Raw genomic sequence first — 16,678 nt, 5'->3', positions numbered from 1 at the left:
ACACAGAAGACAGGCTGCACATGTCTGAGAAACTGGCAGCAAACAAATAGCAATTGACACCTCTCCCCCAGCATTGCTCACCTTATGCTGTTTCACAAGGATTGTTCCGATCTCCGCCGTAACCACAGAGACGATGGTGCTGATGTCATCTTTAAACCGGTCAGAAAAGCGGCTTCTTCGCGGGACGCTGTGTTTGTCGAGATGAGACACGTGCTGAGTCATGCTCTTCACCTGTGTCAGTAACCGCACACAGACAGAAAACGTGAAGTGTACATTCACATTAAATCCAATAAATTGCCACTCTTATGCTTTTGAAAGCGCTGACGTTATGTGTGTTTTGGATTTCATCCATTCCTGGCCTTTTTTTTTTTTACAATGTTGAAATTTCATTCTTTAAAAAACTGGCATTATAGGGCATATATACGGAGAACACTGACCAGTAGCTCAAAGAAGAACCAAGCATATTTGTATGCATTTTCTCGGCAGACCCCGGTGCTGACGACCATCTGCAGCGCCAGCTCCTCGTGAAACTGCTGCAAAAGGCAAAATATGCAAACTTTGGTGACCCCCAAACAACTCAAAGATTGCGTCGGAGTATTCGGTGCTACACCCCCACCTTGTGGTCACAAGAGGGAACTTTTAAACCTCGAACAATGAAAGGCCACGGTCAAGAGATGTTGAGTGCATAAATAGTTTAAACGGTTCCTTACATCATTATCAAAATGAAAATATGTCTTCGTAAATGCAAAAATAACCTTTAATACGTATTATAACTACGAAAATAGTAACATTAGCTCCTGTGTCATGTTTAAGTATTCTTTCCAAGCAATTCTATAAACTGCACCTTATCGCCAGTGATTGCAATTTTTTCTCACTCAAAGTTAAAATGGAATTTACCTTGCGGCTGGAGGGCCGGGTGCTGCTTGTCACGTTCTGGTTGCTGCTGACATCCACATAGGTGGACATACGGCTGCCTGGGTTATTGTGGCCCTGGAGACAGAGATACATTCCATCACAGGTTCCATCACATTGAACATGATGGATGCATTCATTAGTGAGGGTGTCGAGTGGCCCATTACAATACTTAATGTAGTGTGTGGATAATCAACAAGCTGTGGTATTTACGTACTGTACTGCGTGTGTGTGTTTCAGCATATTTTAGAGCTAATTCAAGTTGGGGAGACTTTCCGTACCTTAAGAGACAGAATGTTATTGACTTCAGTATCTTCCACAGAGGTATGTGGAGAGGGGATATCGGGGTTGCTGCTACTGCGCATTCTGGACTGGAGTAACCTACTGCCAACAGTGGCTGCCGTGGCCCGACCCATTGTGCTGTAACGACTCTCTGACACAGGGATCACAGCTGATGAGCCTGAGTGAAGTAAGACAGACCGCAGACTGAAAAAGATGCAAGCGAAGGAGGAAGATGTTTCAATTCAATCTGAAGGGTATTCGGCTCTACCTGCGTTCTGTACATCTTGAGGGGGGTCCGGAAGACGGAACACCCAGTAAAGGTAAGTCGCCAATAGGCTGTTTCGACCCTGCTGATCTCGGATTAACTCCTGACTGTTGTGAAGACTGTTGACAATAGAAACCACCGATTCGAAGGCTATCTGTGCCAGGTTAGCTGTGGGACACACACACAAACATGAACACAACAGAAGTTATTGTTTTTTCCCATCGTTAATAGACTGAAGACATACCAACGAGTTAAATAATGATCATCTTCTATCAAACAGAGACACCTGTCTCTGGAACCTATCATCTGCTGATCTGCTGGTGCAATTTGCTAATTCTCGCCGAGTGACCAGATGTGTGAGCGTTTCAGGTCATCTCCTCACCAGTCTGACCAGCGATGACCATCGGCTGCATGATGAGACTGAAGAGTTTATCCAGCACCAGATGAAGGTAAAGGACCAGCGGCTCCAAACTGGAGGAGGACAGGGAGACGATGCTGAGCTTCAGCTCATGTTCCAGCTTGTTCTCCGGAATCTTCTCCTCCCCGACGCGCAAAGGGAATGTAGCCCCTCCCTCCAGGGCATGACAAAGGGTAAAGAAACGCTCCAAGTGGTTATCCTGACCAAAAAAAAGACATTATTTTCCAACAGGAGTGGGGAATAAGAATTTGTTACAATGTGTTTGGTGTAGATATTTCACCTGTGTGTGTACAGATGACACCGCCATGACCTCGAGGTAAAAGAGTCCTTTGTGACTCTCCATCCACTTAACCGGAGGGACCTGAAGAGGAAGTTTCTAAACAACAAACAATTATGTTAGAAATTGAGATTCAGAAATACGGTGGTGCAGAACGGCAGGAATTGTTTATTGCTGTGTGTTTACCTCAGGTGTGTGCAGTGAGTAGTTGAGAGGGAGCCGCTCCAAGGCAATTGGCAAGCAGAACTGGCCCATCTGCAGTCGCTCATTGTTCAGTACTGGCAGCCACTAAATCAAATGTGAAAACAGAAAGCATGAAAGGCTTAGTAAAATAGTAATTAATATAGTTTTATTGACAGGTAATGCTGTGCAAATGCACAAATATATATTTTCAATATGATAAAAAGCACTGATTAATGATGAAAAATAACTGAAAGGACTTTAAGGGCACAGAATTATGGACGTGTATTTAAGACATATTGAACATTTTTAATTATCCTGTGAACAAAATCCATATTTTACAAATCATAAGATTAATTAAGTATGAGAGGAATAGATAAATTATGGAACAAACATGAAAAAATGGTTTAAATGTCCTTAACAGAATGTCTGAACTGCAAAAGATTAATACAAATGCTAGATTAAATATTTAACTTTTTTTTAAAGTCTTCATTAATAATTATAAGACATGATAAAAGTCAAGAACAAAATCTTACTGAATATCCAATGAGAGTTTCACAGCTGCCGGTCTGGTTCTGTTTCTGCTGGCAGCTGATGTGGTAGAAGGTGAATAGCAGGTGGTGCCGCTCAGTGAGACAGGCTGGAAGAGCCAGCTTCACCTCTTCATAGAAGTCTGGAGATCTGAGAAGGAAATGATTAAATGATTCAAAATAAACTTGAAAACTGTCTAATGCCACTCATTGGTGTGAATACTTGCTTGTTATGGTAGGTGACAGGGGTATAGACTTCATGTAAAAATTCAGAGCCACTTGATTTCCCAAAAATGACCTTTAAAAAAAAAGGTTGAGTATGATTCAGAATCTTTCAGAAACTGGCTTTGCCAGCTGGCTATTAAATAAGGCCAGTGGCGATGTAGATAGGTCCATGCAAGTTTTAAATGATAATTTTGAGCAAATATTAAATGACAGTCTTATTCATAACAAATGCTTGCTGTAATCACCAGCACTCACAGGTAGAGCACAGGCAGGATCCTCTCCACTCATAAACTGGATTTTGATGGTGATGTTTCTTGCTGATGTCAGCCTGTTGACAAAGTTAAGCCTCTGGGGGTACACAAAGAGCAGGTTCCTATGGAGACATAAGGAGACAAAAGGCCTTACTCAATGAAAATGCATTAAATACCAATGTAGTTCCAATATGTACCAGTAGGTGACACTGTTGTCACAACAAACTAGAGTGTGAAACAGTCAGAAGGCCTCATAACAGACATTTAAACGAGCTCCTGGGCCATTTACACTGGCCTCATAGGTCAAACAGCGCTTCTCAGTTCATAAATTGAGCATCTAATTTCATTTTCATCTATTCTGTACCCAACCCACCTGTAAATGTTGTGTGGTACATAAACTTCACTGGATGGGAACTCCAACACCTCTTTGATTGGCCGAATGTTCTTCTCAGACACAGGTAACAGAGGAATGAGCTCAGTGGACAAACATGCCAGCGGTGTGTCGTGGACCGGGGACATGTCAAGTTTTATAGCACCTGTAGGCACAAGATAAGAGAAAACATTTGTGACAGCAACCCCAGAGTATTCTAAGGCACAAAGACCACTTGGTCAATCAATCCCCCACAGAAGAAGGCCACTGACAATAAAAAGCCAAGCGCTTTTAACAAAGCCACAAGTTAAACACAAGCACATATAAATCTATGTCACATCTGTTCAATTTGTGGGTCAAAGTATTAAAATGACCTATTTTCTTTAGAGGGACTTTATTCTTAACTGTTGTTTAACTGGCAACATGAGTTGTCACGCTCAGGCAAGGATACTTAAGACCTATCCATATTTAGCTACAGAATAAATTCTTCTCTCTTTGTGTAAAAAAAAAAATCTAACAAGTGTTAAATGTGACGAGAGATGACCTGGTATTGTCTTTATTCTCCTCTGCGGCGTCGAGGTTTTTTTTATCTCAGACAAGAATTTGAGCAGGTCCTCATCACTCAGACGATCTCCCTCCTGCACAAAAACACACAAGCACAGCTGACAAGTGGCTGATCCAACAAGCAATACTCAAATTTAAGTTACTTCATTTCAAATGCAGCTTTTTTTTTTAAACAGGTTCCATTCTTGCGGTGGAACACTGGAGACCGATGGAATGGCATGTCTGATTAACAAGTGAGACAAGGCCCAGCTGAATGTACAAACTTTTCTATCTGTTGTGTGTCACCTTGTATCTCAAGGGAATAACATATTTAAGCTGTTTTCCCCACTGCATTGTACCAACTTAGGCGACTCGACAGACAAGTTTAGCAATGCTAATAAGGTCAGCACATCTCACAAACTCTTTAAACCCCCCCTTCTGCCCGGAGGCATGTTTCAATAACCAACCTGACCCTCTGTGTGATAAAACATGGTTGACAAACCTGCTTAAAGATCGTGCTGATCGTGATTGTAGCGGGTTTGAATGCAGAGATGTTGCAAAACTGATCATCAATGGTGTTGTAGCGCTCCGAATTCCTCCTGGGCAGCTGTGCTCTCCGGTCGATGCTGCAGGATTTACCTGGAAAAGCAGGGAGATAACGTCACTCACAGATCTGTACGCAGTGCGCAGGAGATGTCACGGCAGGTAAACGCACCCCCTTTTAGGCTGTCAGAGTCGGTGACGTCACGGTCTAGCGTCGCGGTTGAGATGACCTCCATGATGTTGACGGTTGCCCAGGCGAAGGGCATTCGATAACGACCCAGCCTCTGGCAGAACGTCTCAGCTTGACCCCGCAGCTTCTCTAGCTTGTCCTTGTTCTGCAAAATGAAAAAGCACATCTCCAGTATCAGATCAGGATATGCCACATGTACTCTAGGCATACATTTAAGTTCAAAATATGGTGCTGCCATATTACCTTTGAAGAGTCACATTCCCGCAGTGTGATGTAAGGATCGGCACATTCACCAATCTCTCCCTGCTGGAGAACCTTCTCAATCTAAACAGTCACAGAAGGGTATAATCACACCAGGGTATGAAGGGCAGAGAATGTACAGACTGTGATATTTCATATCTGCTGCTGGTTACCTTGATGACCAGGTAAATGTCTGGTGAAGGATAAGTGACGGAGAAGATGGCAGACCTAGCCAGACTGGACTGGTCAACATGAGGTGTGTGAGGTCTTAAGAAGTTTTTCAACTGCTCCGTGTTGAGGTCACAGTAGAAGTTCTCTGATATCTGGAAGATGAGAGACTTCTGTTAATAATCTGGTAAAGGATGTCCATTTAGTCAAAGGCGCATGGATGTAACTCGTACGACTTTTCACAAACATCAAAATCACTGTGCAATTAAAGCAGAACTCTTGATTTAAAATGAAAAATAATGACCGGATAAAAATCAAGGAAAATATGGAAAATACGCTGTTCTACTCCACTGCTTCCCTTTCACCTTCCCAGTGTCCTCAGGCGAGGAAAATCACCACATGACCTGCCTGCAGCGTGTCTTGTGATCCTTGTAACTGGACAGCCATTAAATACTTTCCGGTTTTCTGTTCATCCCACAGGACATCCACTGAACTGACCACGCCAAAGTTCTAAGCAGCCAAATCTGGCTGATTGCTTCAAGATGGCAACTAAAATTTATAAATACTGTAAAAATTTGCAATAATTTACGGTACTTCAGTACTTACCCCAATGTTTGTTTAACAGAATAAACATGCCAAAACAAAGGTGTTTAGGTCTCCATCTATCATCCTTGTCACTGGCTCCAAAATGACTAATGACACAACACGTGACCCGTTTTACGAACAGTTTAACGACTTTAATCAACAAGTGCACATTTTCAAGTTGCAACCTTTCCTCCTGGCTGTCTCCAAGTTAAATGTAAGGTCAGAATTTATTCAGCTTGCTGGGGCTTGAAAAGTAAATAAAGACTTGAAGGTCGAGTCACTTCAATGGGCACACTGCAAACAAGACAATGCTGTTGTCATACTGCGAGGATTGCGAGCGTTTCCTCTAAAAGCTGATATAAAGTAGGCCACTTGTAGGGCCAAGCCCCTGTCTATATGCCTCAGCTGATGGAGGCAAGAATTAATAACAAGAGTATTATGTTTAATTAGAGGAACATCTGCTTCAGATTTCACAGATGTGGAACAATAAAACAGATGTGAAGCAAACACAGACTCAGCAACAGAATCCCCATGAGAGGCGAATGTAAGGTATGCAGGGAAAACAAAACAAAGAGAAGATGTGACAGAAAAAAAGCAGGTTGGAATGCGACTGAATTTCAAATATGACACTCTTGGGGAAGCAGAGAAGAGCGTGAGAGGGAGTCAACACGAAGGGTCAATGGCAAATGTTCCACTACTAATGTGTTTATATGAGGAAGCTTGCCTTAAACACGCTTGTTCATTCACACAGACCCATTTCATGAGTGAATTAGTTTGAGTCAATTATTGAGTCATTCAACTCTGGTGTTTTTAGTCAGTGTTCCATACCGGTAAATATTTCATCTGTTGCATGACACATTTTCTGTTGTACCCAAAGTGGAATCTGCCAATGCTGTGGCTCCATTGAAATCCAGCAATTGTACAGATTTATCTATCCAGCTCTGACCCTCCTTCAGAGAAGCGAGAGCAGCACATTGCTGAGAAGAGGCCAAGGACGAAGGCCAAAACCGGTTCTCATCCAAGCGATCCACCAAGTCTAAATCCTTCAAGCCTCTTCACCCAAAAAAACATATCCAGCTGTGTAAATCCACAGAAAACATGCCAATCGCCATGACTGACTGAGGAAGGGGGGGGGGGGGGGGGGGGGGGTTACAGCATTAGCAGTTATAGACCCAAAAAGCACCCCTAGGGTTGTAAATTGAGATCATCCTAGTTTTGTAGATTAGACTGATGACTGCCTAAAAAAAACCTTCCACGACCACACCCACATCAACTGGAAGCGCAGCAGTCACCCCAAAATCGAAAGGAAAGCTACTTACACATGAAATTCATGATATAAATGACTGGAATGTATGATGCTATTAAATATAATGATTTACTTCTTGCTGCTGGGAAAGGGGATTTAGATGTGACCACACCAAATGAGGTGATTTTGTGATTTCTCGTTCATTAGCAAATATAAAACCACAGTCAATGGATTTTACTCATACATTTATCCACATTACATTAGAGCTTGAAGGCAAACACACATTAGTTCTATTTTGTGGCTCAGAAGCTAAACAGACATCATTTAATCTCTCCATTCATCCTTTCCTATCCAACTATGATAGATGGTTAATTTCGTTAAATAGTAATATCACAGATTTATAGTTATTGTAAAACTCATTATGACGCCAAAATTTTTCTTACCTTCTTCTTTTCTTTCAGGTCGTACAAGGCCATAGAAACAAAGACGGGCTCAATTTCAATCTCAAACCTATACAGCAAAACACAATTGGGAATTTTTAATGATATCACTGGACCTTTAATACCTTACATCAGAACAATGCACTTCTCCCTATAGAAATTCTGTTGTTTTTGTTCTCTTTCTTCTAAGAAGCAAAAAAAAACAACTGTGAAGTTAGCATCGATATCCATGAAATGAGAGTTGAACTATACATGCATGATGTTGCCAACCCAAGGCAAGCAGGAAAAATGAGCTCAACTCAAACCTTTGACAATTTCATGTGTGTGTGTGTGTGTGTGTGTGTGTGTGTGTGTGTGATATAAAAGAAAAGACACAAAGAAAGATCCCACAGAGAGAGGGAGGAACTGTGATTTTTTCAAGGCAACGAAGAACAACCACAGAGTGCTGCTCTGCTCTCCCACGCAGATGTTTGTCACATCAGCTCCAAAGACCTTCTGAAACGTCTCCTCAGTCAGGAGCAGATATGACAGACAAGAATGCTCTGTATGTTAGACGATAAGCAAAAGGTCACTTTTTCATAAACAGGGAGACGTCTGAATATTTTCCCTTTGGAACGAATGTCTGCTGTCAAACATTTTAAGGAGAAACCAAAGACAGCTGTTTCATCCACACCCTTCTCAGAATTACAATAGCATAACACATACTTGACGGCCTGGCATCGGATCAGGATGCGGTCTCCGATGTGTTCTTTCGGGCAGTCCGGGATGGGCCTGATCTCCACCGCGTCTTCCTGAAGCACAAACACAGCCACACATTTGAACCACACGCAAAGAAATTGAAGGTCTGTTGACAAGATTTGATATTAAAGAAGCATTTAACACCAGAATCTGTCATCTCAGAAAATTGAGCTTTGACACAAGAGGAGTTATTTGAAAATGAAATGAGGTCCTCACTAACTCCAGTCTTTCAAAAGCAGACATTGCTCCAAAACCTCTCGAACATGAATTCTTCCCTTTTTTTTTAACAAAATACCAACGCGATGATGAATAAAGGGACCCTCCGAGCAACAATGAACCACAAGTAAAGGTGAATATTTGCACCACGCTTGAAAAGAAAAAGTGAATGCCTGTGACGATGTAATCACACATTAGCATCGATAAAATGTGCCGTTTATAAAGATGCCCTGCAAGAACAGTAAAAGGAAATCTAATCCGACCTGATGTGTTTACTATTTGCATGAATGCACCTTACCTCATCAGCGGGTGGACATAAAGCAAAGAGCTCAGGGTGTCTGTTCCCGTGCCGTGCTTCCCGGTTGAAGCGGTCCAGCTCCTCGTGACTGCTGTAAGCCGTCAGCCCCTCCACTCTCTGATCCGGGGTCAAGTACCGCAAGCTGAAGTCAGAGGAAGTCAGTGCATGACCAGAGTCATCACTCAGGCCTGCAAGGGTCGGAGATTTGACCTGGAGCAGCGACACAAGCAGAGGAGAGGCCAAGGAAGACAACGTGTGAGCAAGGTGAGCAATGGGGGAATAACAAAGAAGGAGCAAACTATAGGTACATTTTCAAAGTAAAAAGAAACTGCGGACTAACGAATATTATATGAAACTAGTCCCGATCTGTTCTGTTTGAGACTTCCATGATGCAGTGCAGCCAGCCCTCCCATCTTTGTTATGAAAGTGAACTTTTATGACTGTTTTTATATGACTGTCCTTAGAAAAATTTCCCAGCAAAGCTGGAAATGATGCAACTGACGGGTATGAGCTGCTCTTCATCAGGGGTAGGAAAGGACAACATCAGCCGATCCGCAGGCTTATGGCTTGCCAGACGATAATGATGGCAGCAGAATGGGCACAGCTGACTCGGGGACAGGGGGTCACAGCAGCCCTGCAGCGGACTGGCTTGACCTTCAGTGTCCTGACAGGCAACAGCTCTACAGTCCACTGACGACTAAAACAACTCCAGACAAAGACATCAGGCTCAAAGCTTTGAAATTAACCCACTTCCATGTGAATGAAGCAAAATTGGTGCTCTCAGATGCCTGGGATTAAGTACCATAAATGCACAACAGATGTATTATGTTGTGCGTTGTTTGAATACTTGTTGCCCTGAGGCTTCTATGCATGGGTACCACCATGATCTGGCACCTCCAAGTAAAACAAAAAAAAATGTCTTTGAAATCTCTTAAATAAGTTGGTAAATTAAGATGCAAAAAGCACTCAATCTGTGCATCTTGATCTCATGCTGGGTCCTTATATTTAAACACAAACCCCCATAATTTAAAGTTATTTACATAATAGGAAGTAAAACCTCCCTTAATTGAAGCATCCACGAGTATGATTCTGAGGCTGGCTCTGGGTCCATATGGAACTACTCAGACTCAGCTACAGGGCAGGGCACAACTTCACTGCTGCTTACAACCCCCCCCCCCCCTTCCCCTCTTCTTGTCACTTTTATTTTCCATCATCCATCAACCTCACTGGCCTCAGTGTCCAACCACAAGCAAGGACTGACCAAGATTCCTCCCAGGGCAAAGCTTCACCCAGCTTGAAGCTCCCAGGGATCACCTCAACATGATCTGAGAGCTTTTCTAAAACACCAGTAGAGGGGACTCATTAGGACTGAAGGACAATAGTGCTTTTCTTTCTCTTTCTGTCTGTCTGTCTTTGTGGCATGTAAATCAGGGGAAGCCCTGTAGCAGTAATAAGGGTCTTTTTGGTTTGGGTGATTAATCAGAATTGGCAGGGATGGACTGGACAACGGGGGCATGTGAGACTAGTTGTGTAACCAGCCAGAGGCTTGACGTCATTGGGACTGTCTGATCCTTGGAGCTAGCCACTGGGCTACTGTTTGACAAGAGAAGCTAGGCGGCAATTTGCATACTTTTATACAGCAGGGATGCATAATGAACATAAAGGACTGCGACAGAAGAAAGTTTTAGCTTATAATTGTAGCTAAAGACACCCACTGTCAGAGGAGAACAAGTGATAGGGACAACAAAAGCCCGTTGTCGTCACTCCCCCCACTTCATTTGCCTCGACACAGCCCCTCTAAAGTCTTGATCAGTATGGACGACCATACTGCTCTCACAAAAGATGTGTGAACAAAGAGAACCATGTTGGCATGCATGGGCAGAGCTGCAGAGAGGCTTCTGCTGTTGTATTTGCAAAACTTAGTTTGCCATATGAGGATGTGCATGTCTTGGAGTTTTTTGACTATAGTTTGGAGAGATTTATTTTTTTGTGCAGTGACAGACAATTCATTCATCCAGATATAAGCTCAGCATCTTTATGCTTCTCTAAAACCTTTCCTTTGGCATATATTACATTTTGACATCCACTAAACTCAAATGATCTGTCTGCTTTTTCTAAATTGTCTGATAATTTGTCTAAATGCATCTGTGTCAGTTCAGATTCATCAAGTACATTTTCAACAACAGTGATCCAGAACATTATGTCACAATCAGCTTATCCTTGATCTTCTGATTATAAAATATTATTGATTTATTTTCATTAAGCACATAAATATTACTTCGTTTGAAGGATTTTCTTGGCACTGTTTTTAGAGCAACTCAGAAACCTTGAGAGTGCCCATTGTTGTCATCACCATGAAAGCATAACTAATCTCAGATATTTTATGTCATAGCATTTAAGCATGATGGGATTGTCAAATCATTTCAGTGGAATCTGTGGAGCCTGGTCAAAATCTGCTGCACATACATGCAACAGGATGAACAGGAAACATGAGAAGCATTGATTTAGACTGGCTTCAATAGAGATTAATACGTGTCCTTAAACCTGTTTAAATACTTGTAAGAAGTTGTAGGTTAATTTGTCCCACAAGGAGACTGCATGTGAGATGAAACGGTAACCGGGTGTGTGTTTCTCACTGGCTTTTCTGAGTCCTCCGGCTGCACGTCCGACTCAAACGTCTGCTTTTGGAGGAGCTTGTGAAGGCCTGCTCGCTCTGAATATGCACTCCAGCCATCCCCCTGACACCTTCAAACACACAAGCAAACACCCCGGGTCAAAGCAGAGACAGGAACAAGCACCAACTGTAGATTAAAAAAGCGGCCCACACGGCTCCAGGTACCTCTGCACTTCCACTCAAACAAGATTAAAAGAACCACAAAAGCAGAAGACCATGTAGTCATGGTGTGTGTCTGTGTGTGTTGTATCTAAATGTGTGTAGGAAAGGAAGAGAGATATAACGCTGCAGTGTAACTGACAGATCACAGCACACTGCAGTGTTTGTCGCACTCTCTGGCCTCTTGCGGTCTGTTTCATCTTCTGTCTGTATCAGCTGCAGCCCAACAGTGCCCCGAACACCCAGAGAGTGACACTTGTGTTTACCGTCTGGTGACCACGAGCCACGGCTGGATGTAACTCTTCACACAGTCTCTCACTTGTGGATCCAGCTCCGTCCTACAGAGAAGGTAATGAGTGAGGCTGTTTCACAATTTGTTAAATAACACGAAGATCTCGCCGGTGCGACTCACCCATCTTTGGGAACAGAGTGTTGAACAGTGCGACACTCCTTCTCGAACTGCTCCACCTTCAGGTCATCGTCAGGGAATTCTCCAAGTTCCTGCATCAGGGTTGCGTCTCCACTTCTTAGCTGAGACATCAAGAACTCCTCCAGGTCCAAGGGCTCCACCGCTTCATACGACTGAGGCTGCAGGACGAATGAGCAAACACAGAGAGGAAGTGGATCATTACAACCTGTTGCCTCATGTAGAAGAGGAACACAGAAGTTGTACTTATAAGTACGCTTTAAAAGTCCCGACAGAGCAGAGCAAATGAATGAAAAAGCCACTTTTCAATTTTCAAATGATTTCCTGGAAAGTATGAACAGAACTGTGTCAGAAAAATGAAGTTACGAAACAGGAAAATAATTTAAAAGATTATATTTGAAAACTCGACCACCATGTTTTCTAATTTGTGGTAATGCAGAGAGGCAGCAAGGTATTATAGAAAAATATGCAACAGAATTATAACTTGTGGCTATTCAGCTCATACCAGGCAAGGAATAAAAAAGACTGGAGTGCTTACACTAATATATAAAACTGAACAAACTGGCCTCTATCAGAAGCTGCCATTTTCCCCGACTGTTATTTTTGGCAAGAAGCTACAGCCGTGAAAACATAGATCTTTTTCTAAAATACAGATCAAATGGGATTAATTATACATTTGGGACTTAGAATTAACACATATTGTACATGGGAACACAATATGAACCGTTCCCAATGGCCCTTTGAGAGGGAAAATAGCCACAGTTCTGATTACAACAAAGAGCTCACAGGGCCTAAAACAGCTGAACTAAAAAGATAACACACAGGCCTTTTGTACTGCCCACGCTGGGTAGATAGAAAAGGAAAAAGATACAGGTGTCTCTTTAAAACAGCAAATCAGACAAACTGCATTCTGATAAAATTGCACTAATGCAGACAATCTCTTGCACATAAACATGAAGCCAAGATTTCCTTAATATTAACATCTCTACACATGCAGTGTAGATTGTTTTGGGTTAGGGTTAGGGTTTTGTTTTTTTAATTCTGGCTAAAAAAAGGCATGAAACAGGAAAAAAAAAAAGCCCAACAAGCCACAGGCAGAAAACAAAGATACAGAAACAAGGTGAGTCACTGGCTCACAACTTTTGAAGCACAGAAAAATTCATTTGCCTTCAGACATGTTTTAGCATATCAATCCACCCTAATGGGTGGGTTTTTTCCCCCTACTGAACAAATTGTAGCACATGAGTAAGTGTGAAAGGATATAATGAGAAAGAAAGAAAACATTTGATACGGATGTGTTTCAAAATGTTGGACGTGAAGCGAGACTTTAACTGTAAAGTATAACCAGGTGTCTTCATTATACACATGACAAGAAACCATCTGAAAAACAGGATAATGTGGCAGAGGAAAACGCTGACTCATCCTTGTGGGATGCGGGTTTAAACTTCAACAGTATCAGTGAGATTGCAGCCTTCCCCACACAGTATGTGCATCTCTGTATTTACATGTTCAAGGTATCATTGAAGCATGGCAACAAGACCAATGATCGTAAACCTATGCGCACCACTGTCTGACCACAGACTTTCTGTCAGCTCATTGGCAATTAGAAAGCTGATACCTCCACAATTAACAGATAATCTTTGTCATCAGCAAGGCCTGCGCAACATATCATCTCCTAAATATTAAAAGTACAATGCTGACAGTGCAGGATATTCAGTATTGAGCATGGGGGATTTGTTACTTACACTAAGAATCCTTTTCCTGTTTGCTAAAAGAACATTATTTTCAATGACAAGTAGAAAAGCACAGTTTTATCCATTTATTGTGAATTTAACACCTGATTTAATATTGGACAATATGCGGCCGACTGTAACTTCGGTTACATCACTATTCTAAAAGTGCACTGAAAAAATAGCAGTTGGATAAGCCAGACATGTTAGAACAAAAAACAGTAAGAACAATATTCAGATATGGCCTTAATTTACTAAGTTTAACAACTGCTGTGCTCTTATTGATGTGCAAGGCTTACCTGGAAAAGGAGAAAACTGCTGCAGAAAAAGGAAGTGTACAAAATGGCGCACTCCGGATATAAGAACTTACGCCCTGCACCTACTGACATGCACAGCTTTTTGTTAAAAATAAGCCACGGTGCAGTGCACAGATCCTCTTTACATTGACCTTGTTGCTTGAGCTGTCAGAAGCTAAGAGCAGCAATAATGTGAGAAATGTTGAAATCAAGGCTGAAAACAATCATTTATTGCCTCTAAAACGCTCAAACATGATTCAAAATATCGGGTACAAATGTGGAAAGCGTGATGTTTAGAGCCGAAGGGGAGAGAAACCACAAGACATGACAGGAAGTAACGTCATCAAGGCGTCCCTCCATCAAATGGTGTTTCAACAGACAGGAAAAGAAACAGATAGAAGCATGCATGGTGTAAACGCCACCACGCACATCCTTGTACTTCTATCTTTGTAAGGACTTTCATAGGTATAATGCATTATCCAACTCCCTACTTAACCCTAACCAATCCACTAAATCCCCTAACCCTTACCTAATTTCTAACCTGAACCTTAAAACCAAGTCAACAGTACGTTGAAGTTGTGAGGACCAGCCAAAATGTCCTCACTTCCCACCAGACTCATCATTTTGCTAGTAGAATGCGGATTTTGGTACTCAGTATGTAGCAAGTAAAAGAACACACACACACACACACACACACACACACACACACACACACACACACACACACACACACACACACACACACACACACACACACACAGCTTTTCCTTCTAAGCTCTTAATTTGCACATTAAGCCGACAACACGAATTTCTCATATGTTTTCCTAAAAATAGCAGCAAAATAAGACAGGGTGTGTCATGATCAACAAAAGTGAGCGCCATTGCAAACAGCAGCAATAAACATCCCTCCCTCCCTGTGTGGGATGGGACAGCTGAATAACGGGAAACCATCATCCGAGAGATTATGGCATTAAAACCTCTCTCCCGCATTCCAAATCCAGCAATATTAAAGATTTTTCCATGTAAGCTGCAAGGTAAGCAGGCCCCCACCCGATGACTGGCAGTAGAAATGCACTGACCCATTTCCTGAGCAGGTTAGAGAGATACTCCACGAGCTTGGGATGGGATGGATGGTTGAGGCCTGCTCAAGCCCTGACAGCTGACAAGCTCAAGGATCATCACAGGGAGAGTATCAAGGGGCTTCAGCTCAGTTAGTCATGCACACAGATTTGTCAGGAGACTTAGCGCTGGAGAGGGAGAGGCAAGAATAGACAAGAAGCGGAAGATGGAAAGAGATGGGGCTGAATCAGGAGGCAGAGACTGACGTTCAGAGGGTACCACAGAGATTGGAACTCAAATCCCTGCAAAGGATTACTGTGAAGCGTTCTCTACGCTAGCTGTACAGAGCAGTAACTGCTCCCACTGTCTTTAGTTTAAAGGCAAGAAACTGTCACACTTGAGGTCAAATCTTAGTCTGTAAAGAGTAGAAGTAACAGTTGTAGTAAATATAGTTGCTATAACACAATATGCATTATCTTGTGGCCTAAGTACTACAACACTCGTAGTAATATTATTATTAGTCATTTCCATCCATAGATTCTATGCTGACAAGCATTTATGTGTTTTTCCTCTAAGGTCGGGGGTGTGATTCTGTCCACTGAATCACTGTGCTGACATATATGGGGATTTGTTTTTAAAAGCAGCATCAAGGGGGCGGGATGCTTTTAAAGGTACTGTAATAGCATAGAGTCCCCTGCACAACCTAAGCGGCAATGTATTTTTTCAGACTCTAATACAAGAACAAGTCGGGTCGGCACAGTTTTTAATGAAAACGTGTCAAGGCACGACTTGGTTCTCTCTGGATACGGAGAAACAAAAAGAAAGAGAGTGGTAAAACCACACAACTCCTCTGCAAAACTGCAGTGAGCTAGGTCTTGATGAAGTAAAACAGAAGCGTCATGAGTGGCACACTGGCCAAAATGCAAATACAGTAGCAATTTTATACCAATAATATGAATAATTATTCATATCCGGGATAATGTGTCAAAGAACTGCCAGATGAAAATGGCTGAACCAAAAAGACAAAAGCCAATGAAATCCAAATGTAAGGAACTCACCACACTCAGGTATCCTGTGCTTGAAGCATTGGAGTTGGATCGGCTGTGCTGAACGCCATGGGTCCCGCCGAAGTGCCGTCTGATCTCCGCAGAGGAGTGCCTAGAGCAAAACATACACATTCTATAGGTCATGTATGTTACAGAAAGAAAGAGCATAAAGTGACAACTTACACGTTCTAACAAAACTGTAACTCCTGCCCGGTTCAAACACAGCACCCAGAGCAATGCAAGGGTTACTCCATTATTGTTCCCCGTCGCATTAGTCTGAATTGGTCAGCCATGGTGATTCCATTCAAAGCATTGTTGACAGTCTACAGAGGCTCTGCTGCCTGTGTAAAGGCTTTGTCATGCTGGCAGC

The 16,678-nt window shown here is 42.4% G+C and overlaps 1 protein-coding gene across 3 annotated transcripts in view; it reads right to left on the bottom strand.

The window, feature by feature from the left end:
* Positions 1-16,678, bottom strand: part of dock8 (dedicator of cytokinesis 8) — a 37,218-nt gene that overhangs the window by 14,749 nt on the left and 5,791 nt on the right. For 2 of the 3 annotated variants that reach the window (XM_057034136.1, XM_057034137.1), the window contains exons 2-25: positions 16,321-16,420; positions 12,163-12,338; positions 12,017-12,088; positions 11,554-11,662; positions 8,918-9,127; positions 8,371-8,456; positions 7,669-7,735; positions 5,400-5,549; positions 5,230-5,310; positions 4,969-5,131; positions 4,756-4,892; positions 4,255-4,348; positions 3,714-3,876; positions 3,345-3,462; positions 3,092-3,162; positions 2,871-3,015; positions 2,341-2,442; positions 2,158-2,253; positions 1,842-2,076; positions 1,463-1,627; positions 1,194-1,372; positions 898-990; positions 438-533; positions 82-231 (exon numbers count right to left, since the gene is read on the bottom strand). In XM_057034136.1, the coding sequence (XP_056890116.1) occupies positions 82-231; positions 438-533; positions 898-990; positions 1,194-1,372; positions 1,463-1,627; positions 1,842-2,076; positions 2,158-2,253; positions 2,341-2,442; positions 2,871-3,015; positions 3,092-3,162; positions 3,345-3,462; positions 3,714-3,876; positions 4,255-4,348; positions 4,756-4,892; positions 4,969-5,131; positions 5,230-5,310; positions 5,400-5,549; positions 7,669-7,735; positions 8,371-8,456; positions 8,918-9,127; positions 11,554-11,662; positions 12,017-12,088; positions 12,163-12,338; positions 16,321-16,420 (3,058 nt within the window). Of the gene's footprint in view, positions 1-81; positions 232-437; positions 534-897; positions 991-1,193; positions 1,373-1,462; positions 1,628-1,841; positions 2,077-2,157; positions 2,254-2,340; positions 2,443-2,870; positions 3,016-3,091; positions 3,163-3,344; positions 3,463-3,713; positions 3,877-4,254; positions 4,349-4,755; positions 4,893-4,968; positions 5,132-5,229; positions 5,311-5,399; positions 5,550-7,668; positions 7,736-8,370; positions 8,457-8,917; positions 9,128-11,553; positions 11,663-12,016; positions 12,089-12,162; positions 12,339-14,206; positions 14,488-16,320; positions 16,421-16,678 lie in introns of those variants that run through there. The other variant, XM_057034138.1, reaches the window with a different exon arrangement.

Source organism: Takifugu flavidus, chromosome 5 (genome assembly GCF_003711565.1).
Source record: "Takifugu flavidus isolate HTHZ2018 chromosome 5, ASM371156v2, whole genome shotgun sequence".
In the NCBI taxonomy this organism is placed as follows: Eukaryota; Metazoa; Chordata; class Actinopteri; order Tetraodontiformes; family Tetraodontidae; genus Takifugu; species Takifugu flavidus.
Note: the sequence above shows the minus strand (reverse complement) of the source record. Positions and strands in the feature narration are given on the sequence as shown.